We start from the raw sequence: 18,050 nt of genomic DNA, 5'->3' as shown, positions 1-18,050 counted from the left end.
TGGTTTTACTTCTAGCTACAGAAGTACCATGAACTTTGACCTCCTGACGGATGTAATCATCAAGAAAAGTAGGCTCATCATATGAAGACTTAAACTGATGGCGCCCTCTGCTGGACGTCACAGTAAAATACAGCAAAATCAAATAATTCTCTCCAATCTGCTGTCATTTTTAAGTTCAAAGTTTTTGTCTATCCATTGTGCCACAAGGCTAAGCATGCTAACAGGGCTACCACTTCACATCCAAATGTCTGTGGTAAAACTCAACCAAGGTTATTGGCGTCTCAATGGCGTCTGAAGTGACGGCTGCAGCTCGGATAAGGCTACGTTAAAAAAATATTTCACATTTTATTCCCAAATTTCTTGTCTGTAAAATGGAAAATGTAACTTTTCACTTTGTATTTATTTATTTTGCACTTAAAAGATGATCACTTGGTGGCGTAGTGGTTAGCACGACCCGTATTTGGAGGCCTTGAGTCCTCAACGCGGCCGTCGCGGGTTCGACTCCCGGACCCGACGACATTTGCCGCATGTCTTCCCCCCTCTCCTTCCCCGTTTCCTGTCAGCCCACTGTCATATAAGGGACACTAGAGCCCACAAAAGACCCCCTGGAGGGGTAAAAAAAAAAGATGATCACTAGGTAAAATAGAATACAGGGTCTGTTAGACGACAAAGTGATGCGACTTGGAGCCTTGCACCGTTAGTGTGTGAAGGTCATCCTGAGGTGTGGGAGTGGGTAGCAGGAAGGGTAGTTTCAAAATAGAGTCCTAGTTTTGTGTCTGCAGCCAGAGCTCTGAGAAACGTTGCTGATATGACAAGATTTAATAAAACTAAAAGTCAAAGAAAATCTTTGATAGATTATTTTCCAGTTTCTTCAAGACTTTTGATGCAGATTAGGGATCCACCGACTGCAGTTTTCTGGCCGATCGGCGATTACCAATCTTTTAAAAAGCTTAACCTGCCGATTCCAATTTTGGCAGATACCATTTGTTTTTTTTGCATGAAATGTTACTCAATATAACAAGAAAGTTGTTGAGTTGGCAATAGTTAATTTACAATTAACTTCTGTTAATTGTAAAGTGCAGACATAACTTGGTGTGCCGGTCTGGCAGTGAAACCATTTTCACGGGAGAGCAAAACAGGACAGTGGTTGATTCTTGCACATTTGCCAAGCTAGAGAAGATCGATGGATAAGATCAGTTACATATGTAAAAGTCGGCCGATCAGCGATCTCCCAAAATTAAAGAAAATTGGCACCGGAAAATCGGTGCACCCCTGATGCAGATACTATAAATATAAAAAGCCTGAAAGATCAAAACTGTTTTTAATAGTGGAAAAATATTTGGCGTTTTAAAAGGTGTCAGAAGGTCATTCCTGACTTTAATATCATTAGTAACTTTCGACAGGACTGAAACTCTCCAAACACACTACTGTTTAGATGCTCACACACTTAATTAGAAACTATTTTCCAAGTGTTTCACATCCGAAGGAAGATTAGACAATAGTCTGTAATTTAAGTCACTTCTGTGATTTGGAAACTGAAGAGATGAAGAGGAGGAGGATCCATTTTTACTTCCCTCAAGAACCAGGAACATTTCATGACGTGTTTGTGTTGGATTTATATTACCTACTGAGGACCTATTCTGATGTGTAACCAGGATGCAGAGGAGTGTAACGGTACCTAGGACATTCAAAACAGGAGACGGTGCGCTCAAAGCTTTCTGCCCCTGAGAGACACCACTATTGCTAAGCAACGTTATCAAACACTACATTCGTACAAATCGGTTGCATGCTGTGTGGTTGGAGGCATGTGTGTACAAAATGTCATCACGCAAATACGCCACACGTTACTGGAACCCATAAGCAACCAGCTTAACGATTACATGTCATTGAACTACGGCGAACCGGTTCTGATTCCCATCCTACTTTTCTCCTCAATAAAACAATTTAGATAATCTCAAATAAAGGCAACACAGTCAATTACAGTTATACATTTTTATTTCTGTAAATGCAAAAAGAAGGTTTTAAGGTTTTTTGTTGGCTCCAGAGTCTGACCACACAGGAAAGAGGATAATGAAAGACAGGAACACATGCGGCAAAAGGTCATCAGGTTGGGACTCGACCATGTGACGGCCACATTGAGGACTAAGGCCTCCTTATGTGGGCTGTGCTCTATCTATGTGATCAAAAGATGAAAACGTGCAGAACACAGAAGAAGAAGTAGCTGCAGCAAATAATCCAGCTGTGAACTGAACTGTTGACTTCCTGCTGAGACGTTTCCAAGCTCACTTCTCCACCAGCAGGACTTCAACCACATGATTCTTCATCATTTCATCAGATCAACGATCAGACTGATCAACAGGACAGATGATCAGAGGAGCAGAGTTTTTACCACCATCATTAAGGCCAGGACCAAAGTATGGGTAGAGTTTCTCCTTGAAGCAGCAGCCAGTAAAGGAGTAGATCAGAGCTGCAGCATCTACATCATAAAAGGAGACCAGACCCTCCTCATAATCCACAAACACCCCCACCTTCTGAGGACCAGGATGGAGATGGAGACGGACTGGAGAGTCAGCACAAACTTCATACTCATTTACATTTCTCAACCCAACAGTCCAGAAACCGTTCTGAGGATTCAGGTTGATTATTCCCTTCCTGTTGATGGATTCTCTGGCCACTCCTAAAGTCCATTTAGTTTTTCCTTTAACTTGAACCTCAAAGTAAAATCTGCCTGAAGAGAAACTCTGCTGTCCTAAAACATTCACGTACGTAGAAAATCTCTCTGGATTGTCTGGAAGTTTCTTCTTCACATCTCCATGTTTCACTTGTTTTCCATCATCAGACAGGATGAGGTTAGGATGAGCCGTATCAGGATCCAGAGTCACATCCACTGCAAACTGCTGGACAAACTTCATCTCAACCTCCATCATCATTTTCATCTTCTCCCTGATTTTCTCCTCAACCAGAGCCAGAGCTCTCACCACAGTCCCCTCATATAATGGTGGATGAACTCTGACCTCTGTCCAGGTCTTGGTGGGTGGAGCATCTTTCAGGGAGGAGAATCTTTGGAGGAGGTGGAGGTGATCTTCATCCTGTGAGAGCTGCTTGACCTCAGAGCTCCTCTTCTTCAGCTCAGAGATCTCCTGTTCCAGATCTCTGATGAAGTCTTCAGCCTGTTTCTCTGTAGTTTCCTGTTTGTCTTGGATCTCCTTGAGGAGCTCCTTCAGGCCTCTCTCAGCAGACTCTATCAGAGCCGTGAAGACCTGAACACCTTCTGCTTTCTCTCTGTCTGCAGCATCTTTACTGATCTTCACCGACTCTCTGATCTCCTGGATCTTCAGTCGTCTCTCCTGGATCATCTCCTGAACTTCAGCCTCCGTCTTCCTCAGCTCTGCCTTCTTTCCTTCAGATTCTTCTCTCAGAGGAACCAGCTCGTGGTTCTTGTGGTGTAAAACAGGACAGACCAAGCAGACGCATGTCTGGTCGGTCCTACAGAACAGCTCCAGAGGTTTATCGTGCTGCAGACACATCCTGTTTTCTGAATTCTTATAGCAAGGCAATCTTGTCCGCAGGTCATTCCTGTTTATTTTTTCCAAAATCTTGCAGATCATCTCCCTGCATCGATCAAGTGTGTATATCTGCATCATCAAGTCCACAATGTCAAGGGTTTTTGCTCCTTCCAGGCATTTTTTCTTGATTGCTGGGAGTTCAGGAAGAGTCTCAGGTTGCTGCAGGAACCACTTGAATTTCTCAAACTCTTCCTGACCTAATTCTTCCAAAGTGTTCAAGATGTCTTCTTTCGCCATAGCAGCTCCTGATAAAGTCAGAAAACAAAGTGAGACATTATCTGGCTAACCGTTTTTACAGTAAACAACTTTTTACTGTTGAATGAAATTAGCTCTGTATTTTCATTTTAATTAAAATTTTTCAGAGCTTTGCTTACAGTCAGAGATAATATAATTGAAATATGCTGAAGGTGTGGAAGGTTTGAAGAATAGACTTATTCGTGCTTCCACACGACTAAGTCTCTGTTCTCTCCTCTCTAGTTGCGAATGAATCAAACCACCAGCCAAACACAGATGTCTTTAAGATCCAGTGGAAATGCTGCATTCGCTGGAATACAAAATACTGTACCAAAGCCTGGACACTACAATCAGAAGAGGAGCTGCGCCACAAAGGTGGTGCTATGTCCACCCAGGCGTCTTGCACATCTGTATGGTATTTATACCATACAGATGTGGTATGGCAACCAAATCCTTTAATCATAATGATTAACGGATTTCTCAAACATGAATGAATGGATCAAGACAACACTCCAAGTATGTTTTTGATGAGGGAATATCATTATAACATGATGTAAAACTCAAATAGTTGAATGTATGTGAATTGAATACACATTTCAGACACGATTCCTCGCCAACAAAATCAAATTTCCAACTTTAAGCAGTACAGCTGTAGACCTACAGCTCCATATATAATAAATATTCATACATTTATATATAGCACATGCATAAAAATGATTAAAAATTCAATCTGAATTATTATTTTTCAGTAGTACCACTGTTGTTGTCTGGCAACAAGAAGGTTGTGGGTTCAAATTCCAACCTTTCCACCTGGAGTTTCCATGTTCTCCCTCCATGTCCGAGTTCCTCTGGGTACTCCAGCTTTCTCTCACAGGTCTAAAACGTGACTGGTTTAACTGGTCTCCCTAAACTGTCCTCAGGTATTGGTGCGTACATGGTTGTCTGTCCTGCATCTCTGTTGTCTGGTGATGGACTAGAGACCTGTCCAGTCACACTCTTTTCCTATTTAACACTGGAAATAGCTTCATCAGAGCTTCATGAAACTTGCTGTTGAATGCTGTGCTAGCACAACTTGTTGAAATTCAGTAACTATCAGGGGTTGTACTCACCACTGTATGATTCAGTTGCTGAGACGAGTTGTCTGGTCTGCGGCTTTGCTGACACGGTTTCACTTTAGTGAGTCTATTTCAACCTCCTCCCTGGTGTTGCCCCACCTCCAACTTCCAGTATTTCTCTAGATTTGTTTTCTCCTTCATGTTCATTTTAAGCAGTCATAAACTAAAACTTCAGTATTTCAGGCATCAAACCAATGTGCAGTTTGGCTGTATCAAGTTAACTTTAAGATTTTGTTTCACAATCCCAAAATGAACTTGTTAGTGTCATTGAGTAAACTGAACTTAGCACAGCTGCAATGCAAGCTCAAGCCTTGGGCATTAACTGTTGCTAAAGACAAAAACATTCATCCTGTCATACTGGTTGTACAGCACATCTCAATGTTCTGAGAACACTGAACAAAAGATATTTAATATATTAACTACTGCACAAGAATGGGAGTGTTTTCACACCTGATAGTCTGGTAGACTCGGTTTGCTTGAGGACCAAAATTGCAACATTTGCTACAACGGATGCTATGGATTCAGGTTTTTTATTGCTGATTCCGATACTGATCACTCATGATGGCCAATCACTGCCGATTACCTGAATTGGCTGTTAAATTTTCACTTTAGGTATAAATGCTACTATGTTGTCTGACGAAATTAAAACATTGTCTGGCAATAAATTCACCCGATTTAGACATAAACATGCAAAATACTTGCAGTTACTTTACAGCAGCTACTCCGTCAAAAGGGCAACTGAAAAACCTGCAATCAGGAAAATAATATTTGTCAGGTTCTCAGTACCCTAAATTATACATGAGTCAAATAATCTCACAACCCTGCCTATATCAAAAAATGTCAAGTAAAAAAGGAAACATTCATTCAAAGTCAAATGCATTCACTCTCAGAGCGTTAAAGTTCCTCACTGCATTGCTTAGGATTTATCGCCGTGCGCTTCCTCAGTGTGAAGGACAGAGGAGATCAGTTGCACATGCAGACAGCGAAGTGAGATACAGGTGATCGGTTTTTGTGATGGGAACAAAAGACAGTGATCGGCGATCACCAATCATACACTTTTTGACTGATTTGATTGATTGCCACGCCCCTATTTGCTACATTTTCAGCAGGTGTGATTCACTTTCAAACTGCACTGTAAATGATCCAAACTACAGTGAACCCTCGTTTTTCGTGGGGGTTACGTTCCAAAAAGAACCGCGATAGGTGAAATCCGCGAAGTAGGAACCTTTATTTTTTTACAATTATTATACAATAAAATACTCCATAATACATTGAAACCAAAGAACAAAACCTTTTTACAGGCCCAAACATTTGTTTAACAAATAAAAAGTACTGTATAAACATTTATTTATTTTTTTACAAATAACTACTGTACTGTAAAATAATAATTTTAATCACCAATACAAAATGAAAGCGGATTCCCTGCCCGAATTGCAAAGATCAGCGCCGCCTCACCGCGACCTGAGTTATTGGATTAGAACGGAAGAAAATAAAAAATGATTATGAAAAAAACAAAAAGTACAGTAGCACAAATAGTGACTCACGTGTATTTCACTGCTCTTCTGACTGAGCCGCTGCAGCCTGACTCCGCTCTGTAGCGGGTTTTTTTCTTCTAAAGCCCGCGGTGCAGGTGTGTTTTTTCGAGAGAAGAACATAGTTATCGGTGGTTGTTGTCGCTCTTTTTTCTTCTGGGCAAAAAGATTCTTATAAACCGACATGCCACCATCGATTATATTAAATTTGGCAAGCTGTTTTACATATGTGTACATATTAAACCGCAACGTTGTTGACACACAGGTAAAGAAGCAGAGAGACTGTTTAGCCAATCAGAATGCAGAACACAATGCACGATGGAAATCCGCGAGACCGCGAAAGGTGAACCGCGATATAGCGAGGGTTCACTGTACATGAAAAACCTGCACCAAGAACTACTGAGGGAAACAACATGAAAACCTCAGAAGAAAACAGGTGCAAATTCCTTCTTCAAAAATGTAAACAAAAACAGTGTAGCGTCAAATTTTAGTGGTTCAAGGTCAAGTGTATTTGTGTAGGCCATTTCATCAGTAAAGCAGTTTTAGGTGCTTTACATCATAAAAACACAAAAATACAAATTTAATTGAAGCATTACATTTTGTCAAGTGTTATCGTTACAAATCAGAATGTTGATTAATGTATAATTTATAATGTTTCAAAAGCAATTCTAAACTGGTGGGTTTTCAGTCTATATTTAAAGGAAATCAGTGTTTCGGCTGTCTTGCAATTTTCTGGAAGTTTGTTCCAGATTTGTGATGCATAGAAGCTGAAAGCTGCTTCTCCTCGCTTGGTTCTGGTTCTGGGGATGCAGAGCAGAATCAGAAGACCTGAGAGGTCTGGAAGGTTGATACAACAGCAGATCTTTAATGTATTGTGGTGCTAAACCGTTCAGTGATTTATAAATTACAGTATTTTAAACTTTATAATAACTCAGATTAAGCTCAATATGTGCAGAAACAGAGGAGGAGTTGCAGTAAATAATCCAGATGTGAACTGAATAACTGACTTCCACCTGAGGACTAATGATGCTCTCAGGTGAGCTAAGACTGTTTCCCAGCTCACCTCCCCACCACTAGGACTTCACCTACAGTCACACAGGTCCACCAATTATGGAGATTCATCAGATCAACAACCAGCCTGGTTAACAGGACAGATGATCAGAGGAGCAGAGTTTTTACCTCCATCATTAAGGCCAGGACCAAAGTATGGGTAGAGTTTCTCCTTGAAGCAGCAGCCAGTAAAGGAGTAGATCAGAGCTGCAGCATCTACATCATAGAAGGAGACCAGACCCTCCTCATAATCCACAAACACCCCCACCTTCTGAGGACCAGGATGGAGATGGAGACGGATTAGAGATCCAACAAAAGCTAAGTACTCATATCCATTTCTCAACCCAACAGCCCAGAAACCGTTCTGAGGCCTGAGAATGGTGTCTCCCTTCCTGTCAACAGATTCTCTGGCCACTCCTAAAGTCCATTTAGTTTTTCCTTTAACTTGAACCTCAAAGTAAAATCTGCCTGAAGAAAAACTCTGCTGTCCTAAAACATTAACACACTTAGAAAATCTCTCTGGATTGTCTGAAAGTTTCTTCTTCACATCTCCATGTTTCACTTGTTTTCCATCATCAGACAGGATGAGGTTAGGATGAGCCGTATCAGGATCCAGAGTCACATCCACTGCAAACTGCTGGATCCTCTTCATCTCCAATATCTTCTCCTTATTCTGCTCAAACAGAGCCAGAGCTCTCACCACAGTCTCCTCATATAATGGTGGATGAACTCTGACCTCTGTCCAGGTCTTGGTGGGTGGAGCATCTTTCAGGGAGGAGAATCTTTGGAGGAGGTGGAGGTGATCTTCATCCTGTGAGAGCTGCTTGACCTCAGAGCTCCTCTTCTTCAGCTCAGAGATCTCCTGTTCCAGATCTCTGATGAAGTCTTCAGCCTCTTTCTCTGTAGTTTCCTGTTTGTCTTGGATCTCCTTGAGGAGCTCCTTCAGGCCTCTCTCAGCAGACTCTATCAGAGCTGTGAAGACCTGAACACCTTCTGCTTTCTCTCTGTCTGCAGCATCTTTACTGATCTTCACCGACTCTCTGATCTCCTGGATCTTCAGTCGTCTCTCCTGGATCATTTCCTGAACTTCAGCCTCCGTCTCCCCCATCCAATCTTTTAACAATCTGTTCCTCAGGTCATTTTTTTTTATTTTCTCTAAAAGCATGCAGACCACCTCCCTGCATCGATCAAGTGTGTAAGTCTGCACAATCAAGTCCACAACCCTGAGAATATTTGCTCCTTCCAGGTCTTGTTTACTGATTGCTGGGAGTTCAGGAAGAGTCTCAGGTTGCTCCAGGAACCACTTGAATTCATCAAACTCTTTCTGACCTAATTCTTTCAAAGTGTTCAAGATGTCTTCTTTCTTCATCGCAGCTCCTAATAAAGTCAGTGTTTCATTAGTATGTGAACAGAGTTGAATGGGTCTCCTATGAAACTAAATATATCTCAAAAACATTCAAAGATCACAATAAGATTTGTAAGTTTACAACATAATTCACAAATGTGTACAATGCATAAAAGTGTATCTCAACATTCACAAATGTGTAAAGTCTCTCAAATGTACACGTTTCAAACTGCACAGGTACCGATACAGTATCCATATAATTGGGCCAATGCATGGGCACTAATTGCCATGGATCAGTCAACAAAACTGCACAGATAAACTTGCCTGTGCTTTTGACTTTTAAGACTTTCTTACTGCCTGGGATTCATAAATCAGACGATGTGTTCAAGGCTGGTGAAAAGCTGGGATATCTAAGAATTAGAATTGTAAGAACAAAAGGTCAGATATCTGAGCATTACCAAATTTACTGGAAATATCATACTTCTGACTTGGCCAAGAAACCAAAGAACACTATGCTAAAGACATGCATTTATATTAAAGTTACTGGACTCTAGAAATATTAACTTAATAAGCTGTACTACTGAAATATTCTAATTTAAAAGGAAGGTTCTTCTTTTCCAGGAAAAATAAAAATTCCCTGGAAACTAACAAAAGCAGCAGTGCCATTTTGTGGGAGCGGTTTAGAATTCATCGAGTTCACATGATGAACACAATGCAAACCATCTTCTGAAATGTGATCTTAAAGGGATGGTATTATGTATTTTTCCAGGAACATAGTGCCATTTCATTTTAAAATTATGTCTCTGTCATTTTAAAACGCCTTGAACGCAACATTTCAATGACAATTCTTAGACATCTGAACTTCTCACCAGCCCTGAATGCATCATTTCATTTGTGAATCCTGCATGGCAAAGTCTCAAAACTTGAAAGTGTCATTTTGTGGGCGTGGCTGGACAGCATTCACTTCATGCTGTCCAGCCACGCCCTTGTCCGTTGAACATTGGAGATAGCCCCATGCTACTCTATGTAGGCTTTCTGCCATAATAAGAAGCTGCACTAAAGGCCCATTATAGAGAATGGATAATTTATTATCTATAGTTGTCACAAACATAAAAAACAGAAAAATTATTCAAAAGTTACTATGGATTTCAGTCACTATTGTTTAGTAAAAAACTAGTCTTTCTACAAAGATAATCTAATAAGAACTTTATGAAACTTGCTGTTGAATGTTGCGCTAGTATAGCTTGCTGAAACTCTGTAAATATCGGGATTCGTACTCACCACTATTTGATTCAGTTGCTGAAAAAGTTTGTCTGGTCTGCAACTCTGCTGATGCTGTGAAAAGGCTTCACTTTGGTGAGTCAATTCAATCCTCTTCCCCTGGTGTTGCCACACCTCTAACTTCCAGTATTTTTCTAGATTCGTTTCCTCCCTCATGTTTATTTATAAGCAGAGTCATAAAATGAAACATCAGTAATTCAGGCATCAAGCCAATGTGCACTTTGGCTGAATCAGATTCACTTTAAGATTTTGTTTTCTGATCTGAAAATAAAGGTGCTAGTGTCATTTACTGCCCTATCAGTGAGATCATTCCTTATTACATCTCAGTCTAAATTTCATAACTGAAGAAGCCTTTCAAATGAGAGGGGAAATGTCTCCAAACATCTCCAAAATAACAAGACAAGTTCAACTTCCTTCACACATAAGTCTCAAGATAACAATGTCCAGATCACTGAATCTACAGTCAAACTCATTTTTGTTTTGGGCCAAATTAAGATCTATGTAGTTCAAACTCATTTACATTCTCTGAAGCTGGTTTTGCATGCGCATAAGATGAAAGCCGAGGTTTTCTTGCACTCTTGAAAACTTTCAGAGATCCCTCTATTACTACAGCTCTAGGTGCTGTTGAGGAAAAATGATTATTTTTAGTGCTTAATACAGTTAATCTTACGGCATGTGTAAAAGGTATATTGAGCATTCTTATTTTGAACAAATTTCTTAATTTTGAACAGGTTTGTATTAAGGATTTAAAACTAAACTATTGATGGGTAAGTATTCAAAGTACAGGAACCAAATGCAGATCAAAGGAGATCTCTCAATGAGGCTCCTGCTGTGTTGTCAGAGGACAGGAGGCCATAAAATTAGCATCTCCTGCAGGGCACTATCACTTGAGCCTGGAGGAGAGAAGCCTGTTTGGTTCACAGAGGATCAAAAGTCTTCCAGAACCAACATCTGGGATGGTGTAAAACTGAATACAACATAGAATGTTGAAACCACTAACATTTAATTTCTAAGACATTTTTCTAGGTACTAATAGCATGTTTTTATTGAAGATTGTATTATCTAATTTTAGAACTACTAATCTAGTAAATGATGAATGTATTTGAAAATTGTACTATCTGTGATAATATCAGAATCAAATGGAAATTGTTTGAATGAAAATGTTTTGTTTAGTATTAGAAAATTGCTCAGGATTTATGCTAAATGGTTTATACTTAGGATTCAATATTATGTTTCATAGGTTAGAAAAGAAATTATACCTCATTTTGTTCTGTTGATTTTATGTGTTATTTTTGGCAAGACTCAATCTTTTGAGGTGCTGGGTGCAGAGGAGCAAAACTGGGTTTTGTGAAGATAACTTTTCCTTGAACCAAATTACTGGATTTAAGTTTGTCCTGAGAATTTATGTAAGGAGATAACGGGAGAGACTCCGGATTCCACAGGTATCTGTGAAATCTTATCTCATGTTTTTCTTTACGCAAATGACCGTAGAACCCAGAAGGCCAGGACGCAGCTGTTGGCTCTTTTGTTGAAACAGGGAGCAAATGGCCTTTGATCTTTGGCGTAAATTAGGGGGAGTTCTAAGTTTCTCTGAGTGTCCAAGGTAGCTTCCAGTTGGTCAACCGGAGGAACGCCTTAATTGAATATATTAAAAAGGAAAGACACACCTTCAGTATAAGAGTTCGTGCACAGGAGTAATAATTCAGAAAGCTGCCACTATTTTGCTTTTTTGCATCAGCTCTCTCCAAAGACGCGTCTTTGTCTTTTCTTTCTGTATTTTTTTCCTGTCTCAGGTAATGTATATCTCTGTTCCTCTGCGGTTTTGTTGTTAATTCATACGTTGCTTTGTAAGGGATTAAACTCTGTAATTCTGTGACGTCAACACGCATTGTTGTTTCCTTGTGGCCGCATGTCGCCCGCTGAGAGGACCTGAGATCCAGAGGAAGACAGAGCCAAACTTTTTTCCAAAGTTAATTTATAAATTATTCTTCCTTAACAGTGCACAAATTGAGTTTGTCAGTAATTATAAATATCTTGGTTTTATTTTAGATAAAGAGATTTCTTTTAAAAAGCATATAGAAAATTTGTTACAAACAGTGAAAACAAAAATTTGTTTTTATTATCGTCATGGATCCTGTTTTTCTGTCAAAGCTAGAAAAAAAATTAGTATCAGCAACGCTCTTATTACTCCTATGAAAATGTGTTTATTTGTGCAACATGCTTTAATCATATGGCATAAAATTACATAATTTTGGATTGATCACGTTTAAATTTAGCAATATTGATTTGTAGGACATGAGACTGTTCAACAGTAATGTGTGACACCAGGTTAAAGCTGAAGGACAGAGCAGCCGCTTGTGCAGAACGCTGCGCTGAGCAAGTCACCCCAACGAAGATCTGACATCAGCAACCATTTTGGATTTAAAACAAGAAATGACAAACAGCTGGAAAATCCAAAGTGAACTGAAAGATTTACCAAGCAGAGGTCAGTTATTGTAGAAACCACATGAAAAGGTATTTTGCAACAGTTCAGTAATTTTCATTCTTTAAGAGCAAACTGAACTGAATCTATTAAGAAAATGGGCCACAGTACGCAGGCCTACCCTCAGCACACAAACGCATACAGTTTGTACTTCACAGTGGAAGATTTAACACATACGTGTTGCGAATATTAATATCTCACCCTGAATCACTGGAGACTGAGAAGGTTTGGTACACCAGCAGGACTTACCTGAAGGCCCCAGGTGTGGCAGCGTTGCCTCAGTTACCTACTCAGGTGGGACTTTCATCCTCATTTAAAGAAAACAAAGCAGCACTGTTACCTGAAGCAGCTCCTCCCAGCTTTAACTTTGTGATGAAGTAGATGGAGCGTTAAGGGGGGCTTTGGACTTTCACAACATGCAACAGAACCAACCAAAAAACGTACTGGTTCTGCTTAGAGGAAATTCTGCTGTTGTTCTTCCTGACCCATTCTGTTGGCTGTTGAGATTCTCTTTGGAATCAGAACCAGAGCCAGACCTGAGGTCATCACAGAACTCTGCACTAATCATAAGACCTGTGTAATGTTCTCCCAGGCAGGGGAGCAAATAAAAACATTTCAGCAGACACAATTTTCTATTTTGAGTGCAATTCTTCCCTTGGCTACAAACTCTACCCACAATCAAATTATAGAAATCGTATGATTTATTCAAATGTCTGTCAGATAAAGCATCTGTTATTGTGGGGAGCACAATAACTTTTTTTTAAACCGATGTTGGTAATCAATAGTTTTCTCATTCCAAGCACTGATACCAGATAACACCAATAGCCGATAGCATACCTGGAAATGACAGATTGGTGAACAAAACTGTAAGGCTGTAACATCAATAATCTAAAGACCAAAAACAGTTGACAGAACTGAACAGAAAGTCTGAAATTCACATATATTTGAATGTGGTTCATTGATTACTGATGTAAAAAAAAAACAAGGTTTCTTGAATTAATCAGGGATTTAAAATAACTACGATTGAAAAAAAAAATGCATCCCACAAGTTAGAAAATGATGAGACGAGTTAGATTTAAAGAAGACACATTTATGTTACTAATGTATAATTATAGATATTTATAACACTTATATCCTTGAAGCAAAGACCAGTGAAGGCACAATTACACAAAGCCATTATTAGCAGAAGAAGAAGCTTATATTATTTATATTGCTGTCAATCAAGGCTTTTAAGTCAAATCATACTTATCTAGTAGAAGAACATCAGTCGCCGTCATTCCCATCAGGAGATCTTTCATCACTTCATCTCTTGTTTCTTCAAGGGCAAATTCTCATCAAAAGCGGATGGAGTCCCGACGGTTTCTTGGAGGCTTGTTGCTATTGTCTTTAGCATCGAGGCGTCCTAAAATGCTTTGAACGCTCCGTCAAAACAATAGCTGTGTTTACGGTGACTGATCAAATTGAACATGCTAAAGATTGTGCTGGTTTTCTCATACCAAAAGATTTTTTCAACATTTGTTACTCAAAGCCAGCAGATTGTCTTCCTTTGAAACCTTAAAAAATGTTCAAACTTCATTCACAAGGTGTTGGAAGTTTTCAGAGTGGGAGTCGTTCTGACCTCACGTTTACCTTTCTGTTGTTTGAATAATTTATGTCATTTTGGAACTACATTAAAATGATCAGAGCTGTTTTCTGATGTGAGGAGATTTTGAAATGATTTATTTCCAGTCAGAAAGTTGTTTTCTCCCATTATGAAAATACCACTTGAACTTTGTGCAGGTGAGACCGCTTGATTAAAAGAACCACAACACTGAATATGTTATCAGTGCTATTCGTATTGACAGCCGAACGATAAGAATAACGTCATAATTTCTTGATAATTATCATGCTCCCTTATAAATAAGTTTACCATAAATATGTACGTACACAAACCAATTTAACATAACAGCACGGACACCTTAACAGATGTGTGGTGCAATAAGTTATTTTTAACTAACTATTAACTTCAAACTTTAACAGTCTACACAACCCCAACATTCAAAAAGTATTTTCCTTACAAATATGTAGTTATACTACATAAATATCCAAATGTGAAAATGATCTTAATGTTGAAAGATATTATGACAAAGTATTTACCTTCACAATGTTTTACCATAGACTTCAGATCCTCCAGCTTGGTTGCATGAAGAACAGTGGAGTTCATGTCCTCGAATCGGTTCTGCAAGTTCTCACGCAGACAGATTTCTGCTTTCCCCACTGAGTTTAAGGCCTTCTCGTTGCACTGGTGCTGGTCCACGCAGGCTGCCAGATTAGTACACTTCATTTATTATAGAAAATCCTTAACAACTTTGCAATTTGCATTTACTTGCTGGATTTCTCACCTTGTTTTGTATTTTCCATGAACTTGAGCCTCTTGCTTTGTTTCCATTGACCAAACAATTAAGCAAATTGGAAATAAAAAAAATTAATTCCCTTTATGGAAATATGCCAATTACAGGTAAAAAAAAAAACATGTTTGTTGCTAAATTTTAGCACTAAGGTGAGATGGGTTTTCAGCTGTAAAGAAAATTAGTGTATTTAGCTAAATTGCAATGGAAACAGTTCCTTCACATCACATGATCAATAACCGGATGTTTCTACAGGCGGAAAAAAGGAAGAAGATGACAGGAAGTCAGAGGAGGAGGATGGCGTCACGCAAACAAACTTATTCCTGTACTAAATTACGTTTTGTCAAAATTACAGACATATCTACAAAGTTTGTAACGGAAACGCAGCAACTGTTGAGGCCTGAATTTTGAGGGAGAAGTTGCTCAAGTGAATCATGCGTGAAGTTTGACTCCATCCACACAGCAGGATCCCGGCAGGCTTTGAGGAAGCACCTCAATCAAAATTGCTGACATTTGACAGGCAAAAAATCTTTCCGATTACATAAACAATACCTTACTAGTGGCTTCTCTCACTTCAGGATGACACAGGGACACCTCTACAAGACCAATTTTAACTGAGGTTGCACATATGTGCTTTACAGGAATTTTCCCCTCTAACAATATATTTTTATTTTTTTCAGATACATAATGTCATTTGCAAGTGAATTAACTCAAAGCTTTAAACATTTATAGCCGCCGGAGAGAAACTTAAAGTGTTACTCAAACATAAACCGGAGGTGTGCTTTTATTTTGAAAAGAGGGCGCCGTAACTTGTGCCATCACACACATTAAAATCGAGTGAAGGCTTTACTGCCATTTCTGAAGAAGCTGCTAGCTTCACCGCATTGGTAGATGGGGATGTTGGCTGTCAGCTTCTATCTAACACTTCTTTTAATGCTGACACTTCTGTAGGACATTTAACGATGTTATTTAAAATATTCATTTTCTCTGTGAGTTCTGCAGCTCAGCTATTTTCCTGTCCGTGAAAACCCGCCTTATCCTTATGCCTTATCCAATCAGAAACTGAGATTTTAAGTTAACTTTTGTTGCAATCAAACTCTGTAAGAAGGTTTGATAGTGTATGTGAGAGTTTGATAGTAGAGGGTTTGTAAGGTTTGGCCCATGGGGGCTCTCATAGGTGAGCAGATAGACTGAACTGAACTGAGTAGCTGATGGTTACAGTGTAAGTGTAGCTTTACAGACGAACCGCATAATAAATTTAGATAAGATTTATTGTCATTGTCATCAATAGATTACAGATTGAGATTTGCTCGACTCGAGTTAAGATGCAGGTTATGTGTATATACATAATATACAAAGATAAAGAAATAAATAGTACAAAATGAGAAATAAATTTTAACAAAGTGGTGTCAAGAGCAGAAATTCTTATGCCTTTGAATTTAGTGCCATGATTGCCATCGGGTAAAAACTGGTTTTTATTGCTCTGTATCTCTTGCCTGATGGCAGCAGTTTCATATCATCCTGGTCTGAACAAACGGCTGGCGGAGCGTCGTGGCGGTTCATGGCTGTAGACGAGTTTCTGAGTGTGACGAACGAAGGTGCTGTAAATATCCCGTATTGCTGCCCCAGTTCTTGCATTCGTCCCCTGGTCTGCCGGTCGTGTCTTCCCCCCAACACACACATTAGGTTTGTTTGTTTGTATTTTCACTCCCTTCTTACGTTCGCCTGCACCACCACCACCATTCCAAGCCCCCCAAACTCCAGGCGACATTTCCCATTTTCTCAAACCCAAAGCTTGTGAGGTTATGGGGCAAAGTGAGAGTTCATCTATTAAACTGACTGAAGATGAATACAGAAACTAAAAGCTGGAGTATAGACATTTTTTTATAAGCGTATCTGTGAGCCTCTTTATTATTAAATTGAATATAATTTCAGATTTTTGTATAACTTCAGGTTAACTTAGAAAGTGAGATATTATTGTTACAGGTTAGTTTTCTAAACTACAGAAAATTAACTGTTAGAAAAGTTCAAAAATGAAAAATTAGACTGATATTGATATCTGATAGTAACACCGGCGTTATACCAGATTTACCAATATTTTATTTGATCATTTTTTTATCCGATTACTCGATTAATCGCAAGAATAATCGATAGATTACTCGATTACTAAAATATTTGTTTACAACAGCCCTAGTGGAGAATAAACTGGCTTGATCTCTTTCTGCCCTGAGGGACTTTAGTAAACTTCAGCTTCGTGCTCCATAACCACTCTGGCCTCCTTACTGTTCACACTGGTGCCATCTGTCTTTATTCACTTCTTTTCATGAAGGAGGAGAAATATTTTATAGCATCGCCTGATTTTCAACATAAACTTTGATAACTTTAGTTGGAACACCAAAATAACTGTACACTCAGTTAATATTCAGTCTATAAAGGGTAGCCATTTGCTAGTAATACAGAGCATGATGTGTTACTATAAGACAAACTTAGCTAACATTATGATACATGTTTAATCTTAAATGGATTACTTACTTGCAGAGCCATTCGTAGTCGTTAAAGTGTCCTCCTTTTTACCGATGGGGTGTGAACTTCTACATTCAGCTTTTCATGACGGCCGGTTTTCAGGCTCATCAACAGTTTTCTCCGGAGTCGTAATTCCTTGAACGATGCATTTCACCTCCTTGTGGCATTTAGAAGATATGACGTCCATTATGGCCTCTAATATAAATATTTTATACCTTTAATAAACCTACTTGCCTTACTGCTGGAGGACGCGTACTGCATATGAAACAAAACACTGACTGGCTGCTCTCATCAAACATGAGCCAGTCAAACTTACCTGTCGGTTCGTTCCAATTTTTAATTAAAAATAAAACATTTAACTTTCAGTTCTTCCCTTGACTCCTCTTTGAAATGTTTTTATCAACTCCTGAAATGTAACGCCTCATTGCTACAGTTACTGCTCAAACCTTCTTCTCAACTCAGGCGCACTGACTGCTGCTAACGGCCAAATATTACTACAGTTTAATTGGAAAAATTACAAATTATTTTTATTTAA

At 39.1% G+C, this 18,050-nt stretch overlaps 2 protein-coding genes across 5 annotated transcripts; both read right to left on the bottom strand.

Annotated features, from left to right (window-relative positions):
* Positions 1–1,977: 1,977 nt before the first annotated feature.
* Positions 1,978–10,650, bottom strand: LOC114146286 (E3 ubiquitin-protein ligase TRIM21-like). Of its 4 annotated transcripts, none has more exons than XM_028020236.1 (3): positions 10,124–10,650; positions 8,591–8,874; positions 1,978–3,371 (listed from the first exon to the last, which is right to left on the bottom strand). In XM_028020236.1, exons 2-3 carry the CDS (start codon positions 8,864–8,866, stop codon positions 2,337–2,339), a joined length of 1,311 nt encoding a protein of 436 aa, XP_027876037.1. In that variant the 5' UTR covers positions 8,867–8,874; positions 10,124–10,650; the 3' UTR covers positions 1,978–2,336. The 4 variants fall into 4 exon arrangements, with proteins under 4 accessions (XP_027876037.1, XP_027876036.1, XP_027876034.1 ...); XM_028020235.1 differs by lacking the exons at positions 8,591–8,874; positions 10,124–10,650 and adding exons at positions 3,941–5,662; positions 5,824–6,473 and having other exon boundaries at positions 1,978–3,811; XM_028020233.1 differs by lacking the exons at positions 8,591–8,874; positions 10,124–10,650 and adding exons at positions 4,910–5,662; positions 5,824–6,473 and having other exon boundaries at positions 1,978–3,811.
* On the bottom strand, positions 7,265–8,575 carry LOC114147122 (E3 ubiquitin-protein ligase TRIM21-like). The gene has a single exon (XM_028021679.1). It carries the CDS (start codon positions 8,573–8,575, stop codon positions 7,574–7,576), a length of 1,002 nt encoding a protein of 333 aa, XP_027877480.1. The 3' UTR covers positions 7,265–7,573.
* Positions 10,651–18,050: the final 7,400 nt, after the last annotated feature.

This window comes from Xiphophorus couchianus, chromosome 6 (assembly GCF_001444195.1).
Source record: "Xiphophorus couchianus chromosome 6, X_couchianus-1.0, whole genome shotgun sequence".
Classification (NCBI taxonomy): Eukaryota; Metazoa; Chordata; class Actinopteri; order Cyprinodontiformes; family Poeciliidae; genus Xiphophorus; species Xiphophorus couchianus.
The sequence above is the reverse complement of the archived record's forward strand: the minus strand, read 5'-3'. Positions and strand labels throughout refer to the sequence as shown.

Excerpts from the sequence above, each read along its gene's own strand:
- LOC114146286 (XM_028020234.1), bottom strand. The coding sequence starts at position 3,803 with ATGGCGAAAGAAGACATCTTGAACACTTTGGAAGAATTAGGTCAGGAA.
- LOC114147122 (XM_028021679.1), bottom strand. The coding sequence starts at position 8,575 with ATGATCCAGGAGAGACGACTGAAGATCCAGGAGATCAGAGAGTCGGTG.